The sequence below is a fragment of the Cottoperca gobio genome, unplaced genomic scaffold (genome assembly GCF_900634415.1).
Source record: "Cottoperca gobio unplaced genomic scaffold, fCotGob3.1 fCotGob3_149arrow_ctg1, whole genome shotgun sequence".
Taxonomy (NCBI): Eukaryota; Metazoa; Chordata; class Actinopteri; order Perciformes; family Bovichtidae; genus Cottoperca; species Cottoperca gobio.
Genome location: NW_021166809.1, coordinates 150,702 through 171,761, shown reverse-complemented (window position 1 = coordinate 171,761; position 21,060 = coordinate 150,702). Strand labels below are relative to the sequence as shown.

At 34.5% G+C, this 21,060-nt stretch overlaps 3 protein-coding genes and 1 long non-coding RNA gene across 5 annotated transcripts in view; 2 read left to right on the top strand and 2 right to left on the bottom strand.

The window, feature by feature from the left end:
• The window catches only part of LOC115004597 (F-box/LRR-repeat protein 5-like), a 17,090-nt gene extending 9,057 nt beyond the window's left edge, over positions 1–8,033 (top strand). Inside the window, exons 10-11 of the mRNA XM_029426277.1 lie at positions 456–604; positions 7,701–8,033. Of these exons, the coding sequence (XP_029282137.1) occupies positions 456–604; positions 7,701–7,777 (226 nt within the window). The 3' untranslated portion in view covers positions 7,778–8,033. The remainder of the gene's footprint in view (positions 1–455; positions 605–7,700) is intronic.
• A 2,533-nt stretch (positions 8,034–10,566) lies between these two features.
• On the bottom strand, positions 10,567–12,053 carry LOC115004589 (coiled-coil and C2 domain-containing protein 2A-like). Its single transcript, XM_029426262.1, has 5 exons — positions 11,963–12,053; positions 11,788–11,794; positions 11,498–11,557; positions 11,239–11,417; positions 10,567–10,681 (listed from the first exon to the last, which is right to left on the bottom strand). Exons 1-5 carry the CDS (start codon positions 12,051–12,053, stop codon positions 10,587–10,589), a joined length of 432 nt encoding a protein of 143 aa, XP_029282122.1. The 3' UTR covers positions 10,567–10,586.
• Positions 12,054–13,351: 1,298 nt separating this feature from the next.
• LOC115004599 (uncharacterized) lies at positions 13,352–13,937 on the bottom strand. The gene is made up of 3 exons (XR_003831850.1): positions 13,891–13,937; positions 13,573–13,587; positions 13,352–13,484 (listed from the first exon to the last, which is right to left on the bottom strand). It is a non-coding gene; the product is annotated as an uncharacterized LOC115004599 (long non-coding RNA).
• A 4,312-nt stretch (positions 13,938–18,249) lies between these two features.
• Positions 18,250–20,023, top strand: c1qtnf7 (C1q and TNF related 7). Of its 2 annotated transcripts, XM_029426260.1 has the most exons (3): positions 18,250–18,641; positions 18,892–19,224; positions 19,330–20,023. In XM_029426260.1, exons 1-3 carry the CDS (start codon positions 18,371–18,373, stop codon positions 19,518–19,520), a joined length of 795 nt encoding a protein of 264 aa, XP_029282120.1. In that variant the 5' UTR covers positions 18,250–18,370; the 3' UTR covers positions 19,521–20,023. The 2 variants fall into 2 exon arrangements, with proteins under 2 accessions (XP_029282120.1, XP_029282119.1); XM_029426259.1 differs by having other exon boundaries at positions 18,892–20,023.
• Positions 20,024–21,060: the final 1,037 nt, after the last annotated feature.

The window sequence follows — 21,060 nt, the reverse complement described above, 5'->3', positions numbered from 1 at the left end:
AGTCTATCGATATGTAGATATATCTAGTCGGCTGTATTACCTTTTAATAGGTTAGTGCCATAAAAAATGTATCTGTAAAATAATTATGAAAAGGATTAAATAAAATAGTTCATTTAAAAAAATGTGGAAATAAATAAATGTGAAAATATAAAGACATTTAACAAAATATTACAGAATATTCCTTATAATAATCTGTTCCCTGTTTTTACTTTTCCATATCATATCTAAGGAAAAGCAAAAATAGCAAAAATAAAGTGATAAAAACAGAAAAAAGAATACTTCAAATACTTAAAAAACAGATTTATTTAAATATATGAGCAATTACATTAAAATGCTTATTATTTTCTTTTTGGTATTTGTCTTATATTTTCACATTTATTTCTCTTTATATTTCTTATTTATTAAACTAAATAGCTGTACGCTCATGTTGACGCCTCCCTGCTGCTCTGTCTCAGGGCTCTGTCGCAGCGTGGAGGTCTTCCCTCTCTGGAGCATCTCAACCTGTCCGGCTGCCTCCTGATCACCGAGGTGGGGCTGCAGGAGCTGGTGTCCGCCTGTCCGTCCCTCAACGACGAGCATTTCTATTACTGCGACAACATTAACGGTAACACTCACAAGTCCAACTGTTCTCTGAAACAGACGTTTAGTGAAGTGCTTTGGAAACAAGCTGCGGGAATATTAACCCTTGTGCCTCACGGGGGACACGTTCGTCTGTGTGAATGCATATTACTAACATTTAGTAAGTGTACCATCAGAACCTTTAAGTTATAATAAAGTGTAATATAAGTACAGTAAGAACCTTTAAGTTATAATAAAGTGTAATATAAGTACAGTCAGAACCTTTAAGTTATAATAAAGTGTAATATAAGTACAGTCAGATCCTTTAAGTTATAATAAAGTGTAATATAAGTACAGTCAGAACCTTTAAGTTATAATAAAGTGTAATATAAATACAGTCAGAACCTTTAAGTTAATAATAAAGTGTAATATAAGTACAGTCAGAACCTTTAAGTTATAATAAAGTGTAATATAAATACAGTCAGAACCTTTAAGTTATAATAAAGTGTAATATAAGTACAGTCAGAACCTTTAAGTTATAATAAAGTGTAATATAAATACAGTCAGAACCTTTAAGTTATAATAAAGTGTAATATAAATACAGTCAGAACCTTTAAGTTATAATAAAGTGTAATATAAATACAGTCAGAACCTTTAAGTTAATAATAAAGTGTAATATAAGTACAGTCAGAACCTTTAAGTTATAATAAAGTGTAATATAAGTACAGTCAGAACCTTTAAGTTATAATAAAGTGTAATATAAATACAGTCAGAACCTTTTAAAGTTAAAGTTATAATATAAGTGTAATATAAGTACAGTCAGATCCTTTAAGTTATAATAAAGTGTAATATAAATACAGTCAGAACCTTTAAGTTAATAATAAAGTGTAATATAAGTACAGTCAGAACCTTTAAGTTAATAATAAAGTGTAATATAAATACAGTCAGAACCTTTAAGTTATAATAAAGTGTGATATAAATACAGTCAGAACCTTTAAGTTATAATGAAGTGTAATATAAATACAGTCAGAACCTTTAAGTTATAATGAAGTGTAATATAAATACAGTCAGAACCTTTAAGTTATAATAAAGTGTAATATAAGTACAGTCAGATCCTTTAAGTTATAATAAAGTGTAATATAAATACAGTCAGAACCTTTAAGTTAATAATAAAGTGTAATATAAGTACAGTCAGAACCTTTAAGTTAATAATAAAGTGTAATATAAATACAGTCAGAACCTTTAAGTTATAATAAAGTGTAATATAAGTACAGTCAGATCCTTTAAGTTATAATAAAGTGTGATATAAATACAGTCAGAACCTTTAAGTTATAATAAAGTGTAATATAAATACAGTCAGAACCCTTAAGTTATAATAAAGTGTAATATAAGTACAGTCAGAACCTTTAAGTTATAATAAAGTGTAATATAAATACAGTCAGAACCCTTAAGTTATAATAAAGTGTAATATAAATACAGTCAGAACCTTTAAGTTATAATAAAGTGTAATATAAGTACAGTCAGAACCTTTAAGTTATAATAAAGTGTAATATAAGTACAGTCAGAACCCTTAAGTTATAATAAAGTGTAATATAAATACAGTCAGAACCTTTAAGTTATAATAAAGTGTAATATAAGTACAGTCAGAACCCTTAAGTTATAATAAAGTGTAATATAAGTACAGTCAGAACCTTTAAGTTATAATAAAGTGTAATATAAGTACAGTCAGAACCTTTAAGTTATAATAAAGTGTAATATAAGTACAGTCAGAACCCTTAAGTTATAATAAAGTGTAATATAAATACAGTCAGAACCTTTAAGTTATAATAAAGTGTAATATAAGTACAGTCAGAACCTTTAAGTTATAATAAAGTGTAATATAAATACAGTCAGATCCTTTAAGTTATAATAAAGTGTAATATAAGTACAGTCAGAACCTTTAAGTTATAATAAAGTGTAATATAAGTACAGTCAGAACCTTTAAGTTATAATAAAGTGTAATATAAGTACAGTCAGAACCTTTAAGTTATAATAAAGTGTAATATAAGTACAGTCAGAACCTTTAAGTTATAATAAAGTGTAATATAAGTACAGTCAGAACCTTTAAGTTATAATAAAGTGTAATATAAATACAGTCAGATCCTTTAAGTTATAATAAAGTGTAATATAAATACAGTCAGAACCTTTAAGTTATAATAAAGTGTAATATAAATACAGTCAGAACCTTTAAGTTATAATAAAGTGTAATATAAATACAGTCAGATCCTTTAAGTTAATAATAAAGTGTAATATAAATACAGTCAGATCCTTTAAGTTATAATAAAGTGTAATATAAGTACAGTCAGATCCTTTAAGTTATAATAAAGTGTAATATAAATACAGTCAGAACCTTTAAGTTATAATAAAGTGTAATATAAATACAGTCAGAACCTTTAAGTTATACTAAAGTGTAATATAAATACAGTCAGAACCTTTAAGTTATACTAAAGTGTAATATAAATACAGTCAGAACCTTTAAGTTATACTAAAGTGTAATATAAATACAGTCAGAACCTTTAAGTTATAATAAAGTGTAATATAAGTACAGTCAGAACCCTTAAGTTATAATAAAGTGTAATATAAATACAGTCAGAACCTTTAAGTTATAATAAAGTGTAATATAAGTACAGTCAGAACCTTTAAGTTATAATAAAGTGTAATATAAGTACAGTCAGAACCCTTAAGTTATAATAAAGTGTAATATAAATACAGTCAGAACCTTTAAGTTATAATAAAGTGTAATATAAGTACAGTCAGAACCCTTAAGTTATAATAAAGTGTAATATAAGTACAGTCAGAACCTTTAAGTTATAATAAAGTGTAATATAAGTACAGTCAGAACCTTTAAGTTATAATAAAGTGTAATATAAGTACAGTCAGAACCTTTAAGTTATAATAAAGTGTAATATAAGTACAGTCAGAACCCTTAAGTTATAATAAAGTGTAATATAAATACAGTCAGAACCTTTAAGTTATAATAAAGTGTAATATAAGTACAGTCAGAACCTTTAAGTTATAATAAAGTGTAATATAAGTACAGTCAGATCCTTTAAGTTATAATAAAGTGTAATATAAGTACAGTCAGATCCTTTAAGTTATAATAAAGTGTAATATAAGTACAGTCAGATCCTTTAAGTTATAATAAAGTGTAATATAAGTACAGTCAGAACCTTTAAGTTATAATAAAGTGTAATATAAGTACAGTCAGAACCTTTAAGTTATAATAAAGTGTAATATAAGTACAGTCAGAACCTTTAAGTTATAATAAAGTGTAATATAAGTACAGTCAGAACCTTTAAGTTATAATAAAGTGTAATATAAGTACAGTCAGAACCTTTAAGTTATAATAAAGTGTAATATAAGTACAGTCAGATCCTTTAAGTTATAATAAAGTGTAATATAAGTACAGTCAGATCCTTTAAGTTATAATAAAGTGTAATATAAGTACAGTCAGATCCTTTAAGTTATAATAAAGTGTAATATAAATACAGTCAGATCCTTTAAGTTAATAATAAAGTGTAATATAAGTACAGTCAGAACCTTTAAGTTATAATAAAGTGTAATATAAATACAGTCAGATCCTTTAAGTTATAATAAAGTGTAATATAAATACAGTCAGATCCTTTAAGTTATAATAAAGTGTAATATAAGTACAGTCAGAACCTTTAAGTTATAATAAAGTGTAATATAAGTACAGTCAGAACCTTTAAGTTATAATAAAGTGTAATATAAGTACAGTCAGAACCTTTAAGTTATAATAAAGTGTAATATAAGTACAGTCAGAACCTTTAAGTTATAATAAAGTGTAATATAAGTACAGTCAGAACCTTTAAGTTATAATAAAGTGTAATATAAGTACAGTCAGATCCTTTAAGTTATAATAAAGTGTAATATAAGTACAGTCAGATCCTTTAAGTTATAATAAAGTGTAATATAAATACAGTCAGATCCTTTAAGTTAATAATAAAGTGTAATATAAGTACAGTCAGAACCTTTAAGTTATAATAAAGTGTAATATAAATACAGTCAGATCCTTTAAGTTATAATAAAGTGTAATATAAATACAGTCAGATCCTTTAAGTTATAATAAAGTGTAATATAAGTACAGTCAGATCCTTTAAGTTATAATAAAGTGTAATATAAGTACAGTCAGAACCTTTAAGTTATAATAAAGTGTAATATAAGTACAGTCAGAACCTTTAAGTTATAATAAAGTGTAATATAAGTACAGTCAGAACCTTTAAGTTATAATAAAGTGTAATATAAGTACAGTCAGAACCTTTAAGTTATAATAAAGTGTAATATAAGTACAGTCAGAACCTTTAAGTTATAATAAGTGTAATATAAATACAGTCAGATCCTTTAAGTTATAATAAAGTGTAATATAAATACAGTCAGAACCTTTAAGTTATAATAAAGTGTAATATAAATACAGTCAGAAACCTTTAAGTTATAATAAAGTGTAATATAAATACAGTCAGATCCTTTAAGTTAATAATAAAGTGTAATATAAATACAGTCAGATCCTTTAAGTTATAATAAAGTGTAATATAAGTACAGTCAGATCCTTTAAGTTATAATAAAGTGTAATATAAATACAGTCAGATCCTTTAAGTTATAATAAAGTGTAATATAAGTACAGTCAGATCCTTTAAGTTATAATAAAGTGTAATATAAATACAGTCAGAACCTTTAAGTTATAATAAAGTGTAATATAAATACAGTCAGACCTTACCTTAAGTTATAATAAAGTGTAATATAAATACAGTCAGAAACCTTTAAGTTATAATAAAGTGTAATATAAGTACAGTCAGAACCTTATTAAGTTATAATAAAGTGTAATATAAGTACAGTCAGAACCTTTAAGTTATAATAAAGTGTTAATATAAGTACAGTCAGAACCTTTAAGTTATAATAAAGTGTAATATAAGTACGTCAGATCCTTTAAGTTATAATAAGTGTAATATAAGTACAGTCAGATCCTTTAAGTTATAATAAAGTGTAATATAAGTACAGTCAGAACCTTTAAGTTATAATAAGTGTAATATAAATCAGTCAGAACCTTTAAGTTATAATAAAGTGTAATATAAGTACAGTCAGAACCTTTAAGTTATAATAAAGTGTAATATAAATACAGTCAGAACCTTTAAGTTATAATAAGTGTAATATAAGTACAGTCAGATCCTTTAAGTTATAATAAAGTGTAATATAAATACAGTCAGAACCTTTAAGTTATAATAAAGTGTAATATAAGTACAGTCAGAACCTTTAAGTTATAATAAAGTGTAATATAAGTACAGTCAGAACCTTTAAGTTATAATAAAGTGTAATATAAGTACAGTCAGAACCTTTAAGTTATAATAAAGTGTAATATAAGTACAGTAAGAACCCTTAAGTTATAATAAGTGTAATATAAATACAGTCAGAACCTTTAAGTTATAATAAAGTGTAATATAAATACAGTCAGAACCCTTTAAGTTATAATAAAGTGTAATATAAGTACAGTAAGAACCTTTAAGTTATAATAAAGTGTAATATAAATACAGTCAGAACCTTTAAGTTATAATAAAGTGTAATATAAATACAGTCAGATCCTTTAAGTTATAATAAAGTGTAATATAAGTACAGTCAGATCCTTTAGTTATAATAAAGTGTAATATAAATACAGTCAGATCCTTTAAGTTATAATAAAGTGTAATATAGACAGTCAGATCCTTTAAGTTATAATAAGTGTAATATAAGTACAGTCAGAACCTTTAAGTTATAATAAAGTGAATATAAGTACAGTCAGAACCTTTAAGTTATAATAAAGTGTAATATAAGTACAGTCAGAATAACCTTTAAGTTATAATAAAGTGTAATATAAATACAATCAGATCCTTTAAGTTATAATAAAGTGTAATATAAATACAGTCAGATCCTTTAAGTTATAATAAAGTGTAATATAATACAGTCAGATCCTTTAAGTTAATAATAAAGTGTAATATAAGTACAGTCAGATCCTTTAAGTTATAATAAAGTGTAATATAATACAGTCAAACCTTTAAGATTATAATAAAGTGTAATATAAGTACAGTCAGATCCTTTAAGTTATAATAAAGTGTAATATACGTACAGTCAGATCCTTTAAGTTAATAATAAAGTGTAATATAAATACAGTCAGACCTTTAAGTTATAATAAAGTGTAATATAAGTACAGTCAGATCCTTTAAGTTAATAATAAAGTGTAATATAAGTACAGTCAGAACCTTTAGTTATAATAAAGGTAATATAAATACAGCATTTATTATACGGACAATAATTAAATAATATTCTCTAAACAAACATTTAACTGACAATAAATGAATATTTGGTAAAAAAGATTTACTCAGTAAAAGTGGAAAATAATTTTAATATTTAATATTTTATAGCAATTTTAGGAAAATACATTTTTTATTTTTAAGATAAAACAATAAGATATTCATCAAAATCAATGTTGTTGCTCGTCATTGAAGTATCCCAGACTGGAACTATATATTCTAAATAATCTCCTTCATGTTTAGTTTACAGAAAGTATTAACGTGTAAACAAACATTTGAAGGGTGAACGTTAATAATTGTAGTTTTAATCTGGACTGACGGGTTAAAAGATTTAACTGAAGTAAATATTAATAAATATTTGTATTGTCACTTTGTGAGGCACAAGAGTTAAAGTAGATGTGAACGTGAAATGTTTTGCGTGGAGACTTTAACCAACATTAACCCCACAGCATGTGAGCCCGTGTGTAACAGGTGCTGCTGAGCTGCCAGGTGAGTCGGCCTCACATGCTGCCGCCAGCAGTTACTAAACATGAGGATGATTATCAGGGTGAAAGAGTCAAACATGCAACTCGTACAGCATGAAACATGTGTACATGAGGCATTATGTAATGTAACTGTTAGTTTAAATCTACACAGTTACAAACATGATCTCTGATGTTTCCTCTCGTCTCACACAAGAACCTCAAAACTGAGCAGTGCCTTAAGTATTGGTGTATATTCAGTATGTCAGCGTATATACATTATATAAGCATTAGTCCTACCGCGTGCCGTTCCTCGCTGACCTCTGTGCACGTTTCTCTGCAGGTCCTCACGCAGACACGGCCAGCGGCTGCCAGAACCTGCAGTGTGGCTTCAGAGCCTGCTGCCGCTCAGGAGAGTGAATCCTGAACGTCTGCTTTTTATTGCACTTTATTCTGGGATTACTCAGTCGTCACTTCAAAGATGTTTCTGGATGAGACTGTAATCTTGCTCCTGTTATTTCCACTTCCTTCTATATTAAATGGAAATAATCTATAACGGATTTGAAGTGTCGGAACATTTACATTCTGGTTCCTTTTGTTGGTTTGGAAAATAAACAAGCTAGAATCATAAACACCAAGAAGTTAGTTAGATAAACCTGTTTGTCACTAAAACTATACGGATATTAAACGTCTTGTTCCTGCTGTTCATGACCAGGCCTGCAATGATCAGACAGATAAATAATCTATTAATAAGTGTCTGAGTCTTTCCTGCACAAATCTGGAGATTTGCTGCTTCTCTCTGTTTTATACCATATTAGTGACAGAACAAGACGTTTTATAGACGGTAGATCGAGATCTAGAGGACAATCTGCAGATTAAGTGATGAGCAAAATAATCGTTGGTTGCAGCCCAGTTTACTGCGTCACAGGAAGTGCTTCATGATGATGCTGCGTCACATGACACACAGGAAGTGCTTCATGATGATGCTGCGTCACATGACACACAGGAAGTGCTTCATGATGATGAGGGCTGATGAAGAGTGATGACTTTACATTTGTTCTTCACCTATGATCTGCAGCAGGATGTTTGTTTAAGTCTTGCATGAGGAGGAAGACGTTCTATTGGAAATGTTCATAAACAGAAAAATAAAAGTATCTTGGGGTAAAAATGTCTGTTGGTGTTTTGAATCTTACAACATTTTAAAAGTACGAAGATTTCAGAAAACTGTGAAAAGTTTTGTCACTTTCAGTTGATTTAAAACGAGAGAAGATTTGTTGACTAATCGTTGCAGCTGCAGTTTCCTGAGATATCGGTTACATTTGAATGCAACACAACCCTGTGATGATATTATTATTAAATATGTGAATAAAGATCCTGTTGGAACTTCACTGTTCTGCTCTCACATGTCAACAGTTTAATCAGGTTTCTGTCCGAAAGTGAAGCGACATTTTAATATCGATAAAGTGAAGCGACATTTTAATATCAATAAAGTGAAGCGACATTTTAATATCAATAAAGTGAAGCGACATTTTAATATCGATAAAGTGAAGCGACATTTAATATCAATAAAGTGAAGCGACATTTTAATATCAATAAAGTGAAGCGACATTTTAATATCAATAAAGTGAAGCGACACATTTTAATATCAAAGTGAAGCGACACATTTTAATATCAATAAAGTGAAGCGACACATTTTAATATCAATAAAGTGAAGCGACACATTTTAATATCAATAAAGTGAAGCGACACATTTTAATATCAATAAGTGAAGCGACATTTTAATATCGATAAAGTGAAGCGACATTTTAATATCAATAAAGTGAAGCGACACATTTTAATATCAATAAAGTGAAGCGACATTTAATATCGATAAAGTGAAGCGACATTTTAATATCGATAAAGTGAAGCGACATTTTAATATCGATAAAGTGAAGCGACATTTTAATATCGATAAAGTGAAGCGACACATTTTAATATCGATAAAGTGAAGCGACATTTTAATATCGATAAAGTGAAGCGACCTTTTAATATCGATAAAGTGAAGCGACATTTTAATATCGATAAAGTGAAGCGACATTTTAATATCGATAAAGTGAAGCGACACATTTTAATATCAATAAAGTGAAGCGACACATTTTAATATCAATAAAGTGAAGCGACACATTTTAATATCAATAAAGTGAAGCGACACATTTTAATATCAATAAAGTGAAGCGACACATTTTAATATCAATAAAGTGAAGCGACACATTTTAATATCGATAAAGTGAAGCGACATTTTAATATCAATAAAGTGAAGCGACACATTTTAATATCAATAAAGTGAAGCGACATTTTAATATCAATAAAGTGAAGCGACACATTTTAATATCAATAAAGTGAAGCGACACATTTTAATATCAATAAAGTGAAGCGACACATTTTAATATCGATAAAGTGAAGCGACATTTAATATCAATAAAGTGAAGCGACACATTTTAATATCATAAAGTGAAGCGACATTTTAATATCAATAAAGTGAAGCGACACAGGAGTTTGAAACGAGGGATCTTTGTGTTTCGAGCAGATTGTTGCATCAGATCAGTTTTACTTTTAGGAACTTGTAAAACAAATCTTATGTTTTAATCATTGATATTTATAAGCTTCTCTTCTGGACGAGGCTGTGATCTAATGTTTAACCTCGTGACTAACTTGTTAAACATTCATAACAACATTACAGGTAACAGAAACATGAAACGAGATTTATTTGGTTGGTTTTAATAGCGTGGCCGGCAGACATGAAGCATTCTGGGTAGTTTAGTGAACAGCGCATGTAACAAGTTTTATAACTTTTATAACCATTAGTTTTGTTGTGTTTATAAAGTAAAGAGTAAAATACAACCGGATAATATTTACAATGATTGTAACACAATCATCCAAAATCTAAAAATAAAACATTTCATTTAGTTTTCTTCACATAAATGAAATAATTCAGTCGACTATTTAAAATATAAAGTTGTTTAAAAAAAGCTTTGGCGACCCCTGGTGCGGGTCGGGACCCTCAGGTTGGAAACTGATGGATCTTATATTTACCTGATAAATCCCTGAAATATACATTAGATATACAATAAAGTGCAAACTGAGTCATTTCATAAAGTTATCGGGTACGTACGAGCGAGGCCAGGTACACCCACACAGACAGCACGTTGTTGGGGTACGGGTGCACGTACCGGCCAGGGCGAACTCCACGTTAGAAGCCTGAACGTTGTGGACTCCGGTGCTGAACACGGCCTCCACGATGGGCCGGACCTCTGAGAAGGGCAGGTGCAGAGGGAACCCTGAGATCTGCATAGAAACAGGAGCTTCTACACCAGCTGTCCATCACATGTCAACGTTTACTGCTGTGAGCAGATGTTCAGCAGCAGGTGGGAAACCTTCATGTCACATCCAGTGGAGGTCACAGGAGAACATGCTCAACACAAAACACTATCTCTGAGGAAGTTACATCACATCTGTGGAGACATCAGCTTCTGGAAATAAATATTTAAGACTTTCTGCAGTATTTGCAGAAGCTGCATATGTATGATATTTATAGCTAATATGTATTTAACAGACTTATAGATCCTAAATGCATCCTATAGACAACATTTGATTTCTAACTTCTCATTCATTATTATCATTCTAGTGATTATTATTACTTATTTTTATGGTTTATTGTTTCTATATGTTATTATTAATATTGTGTCTATTCAACAGCAGTGTTTGATTGATTTATTTGATATGACTTTAAAAACCAATAAAAGACCTCGAGCTGAAACTAAAACGCCCGTCAGTGATTTATGAGTCAAAGTTATTTCCTCATGGAAACTAAATGACATCCTGTGTTTGCAGGTCAGACTCACCCTGTTGTCTCCCAGCAGGCTTTGCAGCTCGTGGCGGTGACCCTCCGCCACGTCCCGCCCCGCCGCTCAGCTCCAGTTTGGGCAGGAACTGCTTCAGCGTGGTGGTGCAGAAGCGGTTCCAGCGGGTCGGGTGACGCGGGCGCCACTCCGTCATCTTCTCCTTCAGGATCTTCTCGATTCTACGGAGACACGGTGAATGTTACTTTGTGCGTAATCGTAGCCGCACGTGTTCAGACATGACACCGCAGAGGCAACTCACCGGTCCTGAAGCTCCGCGGCCGCCGCTCTGTCCGTGCGCCGATACAACCAGCTCCTCTGGCTGAAGGAAGGGTTTCATTTTATAACATTTACTTTAACAAACTTTACCACCTGACTAATCCCCTTTTACTTTTCAATGTATTTCTTTATTTATTTCTAAGTATTCGTCATTTTCTTTATTACATTTTCCACTTTATATCAATTTATTCATAATTATTAGTATTTTAATATTTGATTATTAATAAATGCTACAGTAAGTTTAGTCATAAACACAAGTTTACGTTAACTTACCAAACAACTGAGACGTTTAAAGACAAATAGACATAAAGAAAGAAACGCTTTTAAGAGACGATGTTGTCGGGCAGATTATCATTTCACAAACAGGAATAACTACTTGTATACGTGTATATTACATATATATATCTCTATATTATAATAATACAGAGATGAAGACAGCGGGCCTCACCTGCACGCTCGACAGCCCCGGGGTGAGAGAAGGATCTGGAGAAGAACGGCTTCCACAGTTTGGCTTTAGTCGTGTCAAAGCTCATCGTCATGGGTGACGTATATTCCTGAATGTTTAAAACCACACCTGAACACAAAGTCACAGAAGGGGAAAGAATGCTGCTGTTGATCGACAGGAAGTGACGAGTGTGAGAGCGCTGCAGAGCGATCCGTCATCAGAGTTCCTGTTGTTGTCAGTGTGACGACATCCTGAGAGCAGCGGTCACCTGACCCGCTCTGCAGCTGCAGTACACTCAGAGTTACACACTGCAGCGCTCTCTCTCTCAATACTGCACCGACTGTCCCCCCCCCCCCCCCCCGTGTCTCCCCGCTCTCACGTTGTCAGCGTTGACCATGCAGCCCACCGTCTGCAGCGGGCAGAAAGTGTCGTACTGTCCGTAGAACTGACCGCTGCTGGGATTCCAGATCAGGTAGCGGCTCTGCTCGAAGGTCAACACATACGCTGACGGTCCCTGAGAGATTAATCAGAGACATTAGTGCTGAGTCACGAGTCACGAGAACACAGAGGAGGATACGTTAAGGACGTTCTGCTGGAGACATGACTGCACAAATATAAATAAAATGTTCGTGCAGCTGCAGAAAGACTCAGAAGTCATTATTTGTTATTGAACTAATAACAACGACCTGATGTGGGACAAAGCTTCTCACCTCAGGTATAGCCGTGCCAATTATAAGCCAGGCTTTCTTGCCCATAGACAGGAAGGTAGTTGCACAACAGTACAGCATGTTCTTCTTCGTCTCCTGCGAGCAGCGTGAGGAATTGCTGAAAACAAGAAGACGAGAAGTTAGTGCGAGATGAGAATCTCCTTCTCTAGTCACAAACGTCCGAGCGGATTCACTCACATCACAAGTGCTCCACAAGTCGCAGGCGCAGAGAACGACACTCTGTCCGGCAGAGAAGGGATGAGCGACACGAACCGGGCCCACCAGCGCCTGCGTGAGGATAAGTGAGCGTCACTGCACAGTCAATTTAAATATAAAATATAAAGAGGAATAAATACAAATAGTAATACATGTATATTTATATATTAAAAATATTTATTTATTGCATATAAATAACTTATGTGTATTTTTTTTTTTCATATTTCTTTACTATTTTAAGGGCCGAGCTGTCAATCAACTGGCTGTGGGCGGGCCTTTGTGCCTGCACACAGGACTTCTTGATGTCACTTTATATTCCACATTATTGCTTTTTAAAACAGACTTTCTTGTGTCATGTGCAGTCCTATGACTCCTTTTGTACATCATGCGACTGACCGTGGCCTCCTGGGGGTTATTGGGGAAAGCGTCCAGTAACTCCTGGGGGGGGTTGAGTGGTCGGGAATGTAGCGAGTGATGAAGACCGTCTTCCCATTGAGGTCTATGATGGAGGTGACACAGGGCCGGTCTGGGTAGCTTTGTGCTGCGTCCCTCTCAAACCTCTCTGCCGCCTGCATTAAGCGCTCGTCCTCTTGGCTGTCAAACTGCACACAAAGGTCAAAGGTTACAGCAGAGGACGCAGCTCAGCACTGGGGACAATGACTTCATGTGCGATCATGGATGGACGTTTACCTTTCCTTCCTTAATCTAGCGTTATGTCGCAGAGCAAAAGCAAAAACGTGGCACAAAAGGACGACAAAACACAAAAACAGATGAAAAACGTTGATGTGAACATTTCTGATGAAGCACATGTTCTAGTACCTTCACCGCTCTGTTCCCGTGTGCAAAGGTAGATATCTATTCAAAGACACATTAATTACAATATAAAGAATAAAAGGGCACCTCACATCATGAATAAACAATAACAAGAAACAGGAACTCAAGAGAAATTAACTGGAATGTAAACACACACAGTGATGCATGCTGGGTACTAAAAACACGAGGACCTACCTTCTCCCTCACGGGCTCTCCGGGCACCAGCTGAGGCTCGATGGTGAGTGAAGAGGGTGATGAAGGGCTCCCTCGCTCAGGGCTTTGCAAAGTGTCGTACCCCCGTTAGGGCCGTGGCTGCGCTCTTTACTGTAGCCCAGCAGCACAGCCGGCGTGTTCACCTTGAAGGTCCCGTCAATCTGTGGGAGGGAACAACGAGTCGGTCAGGACGGAGGCAGGACGGAGGCAGGACGGAGGCAGGACGGAGGCAGGACGGCTGCGCGGCCTCTGATGCTCACAGCTCTCACCCGGCACTGAGAATAAATGTGCTGAGGGAATCTTGACGGAGCCGAGCCAGTGCTTCTCCACGCGGCTGTGAATCGACTTCCCTCTGTCTTTGTCGTTCTGAGGAGCGAAGAGGGTTAAATTATGAAGCGAAGAACAAATAATACGTAGAGTTCATTCATAACGTTGACTCAGAACTCTGAATGAACATTTACTGCAACTTTGCATCTGTACTGATGTTTAAAGTGTCTGTGCACAGCTGCAGATACACATGAAGCTGCACTAATATTATTATTATTATTATTATTATTATTATAATATTATTATTATTATAATACTATTATTATTATATTAGTTATATTAGTTATATTATTATTATATTATTATAATAGTAATAATATTATAGTATAACTAATATTATTATAATAGTAATAATATTATAGTATAACTAATATTATTATAATAATATTATTATAATAATATTATGTTATTATAATAATATAATAATATTATTATATTATTATTATTATAATAATATTAGTTATACTATATATTATTCATTATAATAATATAATATATATACTAATATTATTATAACTCCTCTTCTTCTCCTCCTCTTCTTCTCCTCTTCTTCTCTTCTTCTTCTTCTCCTCTCCTCCTCTCTCTCTCTCCTCCTCCTCTTCTCTTCTCTCCTCCTCTCCTCTTCTTCTCCTCTTCTCTTCTTCTCTTCTTCTTCTCCTCCTCTTCTCTTCTTCTTCTTCTCCTCTCCTCCTCCTCTTCTCTTCTCTTCTTCTCTTCTTCTCCTCCTCCTCCTCTTCTCTAATGTCTCCCTCCTCTTCTTCCTCTTCCTCTCTTTTTCTCTCTTCTTCTTCTTCTCCTCCTAATCATATCTTATTATATTATTATTATTATTATTATTATTATTATTAATATTATTATTATTATTATTATTATTATTATTAATATTATATCAGTAGAGTCAGATTCCAGTTTCAGACTCTGTGATACAAACATTTCCAATAACTTCAGCGTTTAAAGTCCAGACGTCGACATTTATTGAAACAAGAAATCCCAACACATCTGCACAGATATTTTACTTCTGTTGGAGTTTAACCTCAAAATCAGTTTTCTCTCCTGCACTGACGCGTTTTATTAATCAAAAAGAAAGACAACTCAAAAGATTAACACTTAAAACACTTATTTCTAAAAAAGATCCTCAGATGGAAAAACAACAATTTAATAAAAAAGCAAACTTGTTTAATTCTGATTAATCTCTATTTAAATTGAGGGTTTTGTTGAAAGATTGTTTTTATAAGACATTTAAAACCTCAACAGAAGCTTGAAACGTAGATTCCCTGCAGATATTAAGAGTGATACAGTTACTGCTCAGACCCAAAGTGACTACAAAGAGACACAAAACGACTACAAAGAGAAACAAAACGACTACAAAGAGACACAAAACGACTACAAAGAGACACAAAGTGACTACAAAGAGACACAAAAAGACACAAAACGACTACAAAGAGACACAAAGTGACTACAAAGAGACACAAGGTGACTACAAAGAGACACAGAGTGACTACAAAGAGACACCAAAATGACAACAAAGAGACACAAAGTGACTACAAACAGACACAGAGTGACTACAAAGAGACACAAAGTGACTACAAAGAGAAACAAAATGACCAAAAAGAGACACAAAACGACTACAAAGAGACACAAAACGACTACAAAGAGACACAAAATGACTACGAAGAGACACATAGTGACTACAAAGAGACACAAAACGACTTCAAAGAGACACAAAGTGACTACAAAGAGACACAAAGTGACTGCAAAAAGACACAAAACGACTACAAAGAGACACAAAGTGACTACAAAGAGACACAAAATGACTACAAAGAGACACAAAGTGACTACAAAGAGACACAAAATGACTACAAAGAGACACAAAACGACTACAAAGAGACACAAAACGACTACAAAGAGACACAAAATGACTACGAAGAGACACATAGTGACTACAAAGAGACACAAAATGACAACAAAGAGACACAAAGTGACTACAAACAGACACAGAGTGACTACAAAGAGACACAAAACGACTACAAAGAGACACAAAGTGACTACAAAGAGACACAAAATGACTACTAAGAGACACAAAGTGACTACAAAGAGACACAAAATTACTACAAACAGACACAGAGTGACTACAAAGAGACACAAAACGACTACAAAGAGACACAAAGTGACTACAAAGAGACACAAAATGACTACTAAGAGACACAAAGTGACTACAAAGAGACACAAAATTACTACAAAGAGACACAAAGTCACAACAAAGAGACACAAAGTCACTACAAAGAGACACAAAGTCACTACGAAGAGACACAGAGTGACTACAAAGAGACACAAAACGACCACAAAGAGACACAAAACGACTACAAAGAGACACAAAGTGACTACAAAGAGACACAAAATGACTACAAAGAGACACAAAATGACTACAAAGAGACACAAAGTGACTACAAAGAGACACAAAATGACTACTAAGAGACACAAAGTGACTACAAAGAGACACAAAATTACTACAAAGAGACACAAAGTCACTACAAAGAGACACAAAGTCACTACGAAGAGACACAGAGTGACTACAAAGAGACACAAAACGACCACAAAGAGACACAAAACGACTACAAAGAGACACAAAGTGACTACAAAGAGACACAAAATGACTACAAAGAGACACAAAATTACTACAAAGAGACACAAAGTGACTACAAAGAGACACAAAATGACTACAAAGAGACACAAAGTGACTACAAAGAGACACAAAATTATTAAAAAGAGACACAAAGCGACTACAAAGAGACACAAAGTGACTACAAAGAGACACAGATTGACTACAAAGAGACAGAGTGACTACAAAGAGACACAAAACGACTACAAAGAGACACAAAACGACTACAAAGAGACACAAAGTGACTACAAAGAGACACAAAACGACTACTAAGAGACACAAAGTGACTACAAAGAGACACAAAATTACTACAAAGAGACACAAAGTCACTACAAAGAGACACAAAGTCGCTACAAAGAGACACAAAGTCTCTACAAAGAGACACAAAACGACTACAAAGAGACACAAAACGACTACAAAGAGACACAAAGTGACTACGAAGAGACACAAAACGACTACTAAGAGACACAAAGTGACTACAACGAGACACAAAATTACTACAAAGAGACACAAAGTCACTACAAAGAGACACAAAGTCGCTACAAAGAGACACAAAGTCTCTACAAAGAGACACAAAATGACTACAAAGAGACACAAAACGACTACAAAGAGACACAAAGTGACTACGAAGAGACACAGAGTGATTAGAAAGAGACACAAAACGACTACAAAGAGACACAAAACGACTACAAAGAGACACAAAGTGACTACGAAGAGACACAGAGTGACTACAAAGAGACACAAAACGACTACAAAGAGACACAAAACGACTACAAAGAGACACAAAGTGACTACAAAGAGGCACAAAATGACTACAAAGAGACACAAAATGACTACAAAGAGACACAAAGTGACTACAAAGAGACACAGAGTGACTACAAAGAGACACAAAACGACTACAAAGAGACACAAAACGACTACAAAGAGACACAAAGTGACTACAAAGAGACACAGAGTGACTACAAAGAGACACAAAACGACTACAAAGAGACACAAAACGACTACAAAGAGACACAAAGTGACTACAAAGAGACACAGAGTGACTACAAAGAGACACACAACGACTACAAAGAGACACAAATTGACTACGAAGAGACACAGAGTGACTACAAAGAGACACAAAACGACTACAAAGAGACACAAAACGACTACAAAGAGACACAAAATGACTAAAAAGAGACACAAAATGACTACAAAGAGACACAAAGTGACTACAAAGAGACACAAAATGACTACAAAGAGACACAAAGTGACTACAAAGAGACACAAAATTATTAAAAAGAGACACAAAGCGACTACAAAGAGACACAAAGTGACTACAAAGAGACACAACGCGACTACAAAGAGAAACAAAACGACTACAAAGAGACACAAAGCGACTACAAAGAGACACAACAACAACAAGAGGCTAAACAACATAAAGTCTGTGTTTCTTGCTCCTCTGTCTGAGGGGGGGACTTGTTTCATAATCCACATATGCAGCTAGTTTCTCTAAAACATGTTATTTCTTCAGATCTGAGGATGTGGGCGTTGATGGGCGTCTGTCTCTTCCACTGTGTCTTCGGACAGCTGTTTGACTCCAAACTGAAAGGAGCCTCGCGTCTCATCTGCAGTGTCCCCGGGTCCCCGGGCCTGCCTGGCAAACCCGGTCCCAGCGGGGCCCCCGGAGCAGATGGGAACGTGGGTATCCTGGGAAGAGATGGCAGAGATGGCAGGAAGGGAGAAAAGGGAGAAAAGGGAGTGACAGGTATTATTATAAATACTAACGCTGTGAGAGAAGAGTGAACAGCTGGTCTGAGGAGGTGTCACATGTTTCAGAACTCACTGACATTCAGATCATTTACAGTTTACAGTTTACAGTGTACAGTGTACAGTTATTTCCAGATAATGACATAAATAACTTATATCAACGGGAAAACAGAGGAAATAAATGTTTGAATCATGGCCGTTTAGGGCTTCCGTACAGATGATGATCCAACATGATGTTTCTGTTTCAGGCTTGAAGGGCAGAGTTGGCCCCACAGGAAAAATCGGAGGCCGAGGACAGCGGGGCCCCGCGGGGAAGCGAGGCCCCGCAGGAGGGAGTGGAGAAGTGGGCTCACTTGGTCCTTCAGGGCGCGACGGAGAGAAAGGACAGCAGGGACAAAGAGGACCACGCGGGACTGCAGGGACCTGCAGGTGTGGCAGCCTGCTGCCTAAATCAGCCTTCTCTGCAGGAATCACCAGCAGCTACCCTGCAGAGAAAACACCCATCAAGTTCAACAAGGTGCTGTTCGATGAGGGCGGACACTACAACCCGCTGACGGGCAAATTCATCTGTGCATACCCGGGTATTTATTACTTCTCCTACGACATTACACTGGCCAACAAACACCTGGCCATTGGTCTGGTGCAGAACGGGCAGTATCGCATTAAAACCTTTGATGCCAACACAGGGAACCACGACGTGGCGTCCGGCTCCACCGTCACCTACCTGAACCCAGAGGACGAGGTGTGGCTGGAGATCTTCTTCCACGACCAGAACGGGTTATTTTCTGACCCGGGCTGGACGGACAGCCTGTTCTCCGGCTTCCTGCTTTATGCAGACACAGACTATTTGGACACACTGGCAGAGGACTATGAATAGAAAGCACATTATTACACACATGGTAACTATATTTGTATACACATGATGGTACTGCTAGTTATATTATAGAGAACTATCTACTGATTTGAAATGATATTATTTGAATGAGTTTCTGATTTATTTGTATTGGCTGTGAGATCAATAATAACTTAACCTTAAACAAGTTGCTCTGATGTCTCTGATGATGATATTATACATTTATATTATTATTGTATATATTACATTAGATCAAAAATATTCATTCATTTCCAGATGTCATTTTCTTTACGTGTTGTTGTTTAATGAAGACATTTAGTGTTTCTGAGTGAGATGTGTGGATGATTGTCACCAACATTGATGTTGATTGTTGAAACATGATAAGTGCAGGTGTTTGTGTAACCGATGTACAAATGATAACATGTTTTATATTTCACAAACATCTAATTGTTCATATTTTGTTGTAATAATACTCCTTTTTGTATATTTATTTCGAGGAGTCTTATTTTGTTAAATATGCTTTTATGTTGATACTCCTGAAACCGGCACTTTCTGGGGGACGGGGGGAAGGAAACGCTGAAGAGAGGGGTGCATGTCCAAACACCCCGACTGTGGAGTTACCGTATGATGATGACTTTCTTGTGTTTCTTCTGTTTCAACGGTAATTTATGGACACATGAAGGAGAACACCAACAGAGACAATAAAGGCTGATTGAACAGGCAGAAGTTCTCCATCGTTACTTCCTGGTGTCAGCTACACACCGGCTACATTTGTCCCAAACATGAGAAAACGTCTCAATCTGGTGGAAAATAGTCAAAAGTTAAATTGTGAAGTCAGAGCTCCAGATGTGAAGATCATAGAACGCATGAGTTTAAATGTGTTTGAAATGTTTCTTTAAGGTTCTGTCTGTAGTTTGAATCCTCTTGTAATGCTCACACTTACTAAATGAGCTGAGGGTACAGATCACAGTTACATACATCTCAGAATAACTGTAATTATATATATAATTACTAGTTCAGGGTTTATAATTCACTCATGTTGGCACACGTGGTGACCACTGTATGCATTTCAATCTGGGCTCATTTCACATTAAAAACAGCAGCTTTGTGCACTAATTACTCTTTTTAAAAGTTCCACCAACATTTTGTAAATGCACCAATTTTTTAGACCAAATATATTTTATATTTCGTACGCTGTTTAAAATACAAAGTAATCCACTGTCCTCTAAGGACATCTAAGTGTTGTTTTCAGATGGAGTCAGGGACTATGATCCAGCAGCGAAGGATTTCAGGCTCTCTCGTGGAGTTCTTTGTATATTGTTGCTTTTACAAACCATCACAATGTTGTGTACAGTTTTTTTTATACCGTTAGTATCTTTATACAACTCAGTTCATGAATGAAACCTTTATTGCCCCCAGGGGAGCACAAAGGTATATCCAAACAACATCAACAACCATCCATGACAGCACATCGCCTAATATAACATAAAAACATAAGAAGACATTTAGGAAATAAACACGACAACAGGTGCAAGTTTAAAAAGCTTCAGAGTTTATACAACGG

Bases quoted from the DNA above. Each gene is read 5' to 3' on its own strand.
- LOC115004589 (XM_029426262.1), bottom strand. From the start codon at position 12,053: ATGACGATGAGCTTTGACACGACTAAAGCCAAACTGTGGAAGCCGTTC. The intron at 11,418-11,497 runs GTGAGTTGCCTC...GTGTCTCCGTAG, and splicing joins GCCGCGGAGCTTCAGGACCG to AATCGAGAAGATCCTGAAGG. The intron at 10,682-11,238 runs GTGAGTCTGACC...GTTTCTATGCAG, and splicing joins GCCTGCTGGGAGACAACAGG to ATCTCAGGGTTCCCTCTGCA.
- c1qtnf7 (XM_029426259.1), top strand. From the start codon at position 18,371: ATGCAGCTAGTTTCTCTAAAACATGTTATTTCTTCAGATCTGAGGATG. The intron at 18,642-18,891 runs GTATTATTATAA...TTTCTGTTTCAG, and splicing joins GGGAGAAAAGGGAGTGACAG to GCTTGAAGGGCAGAGTTGGC.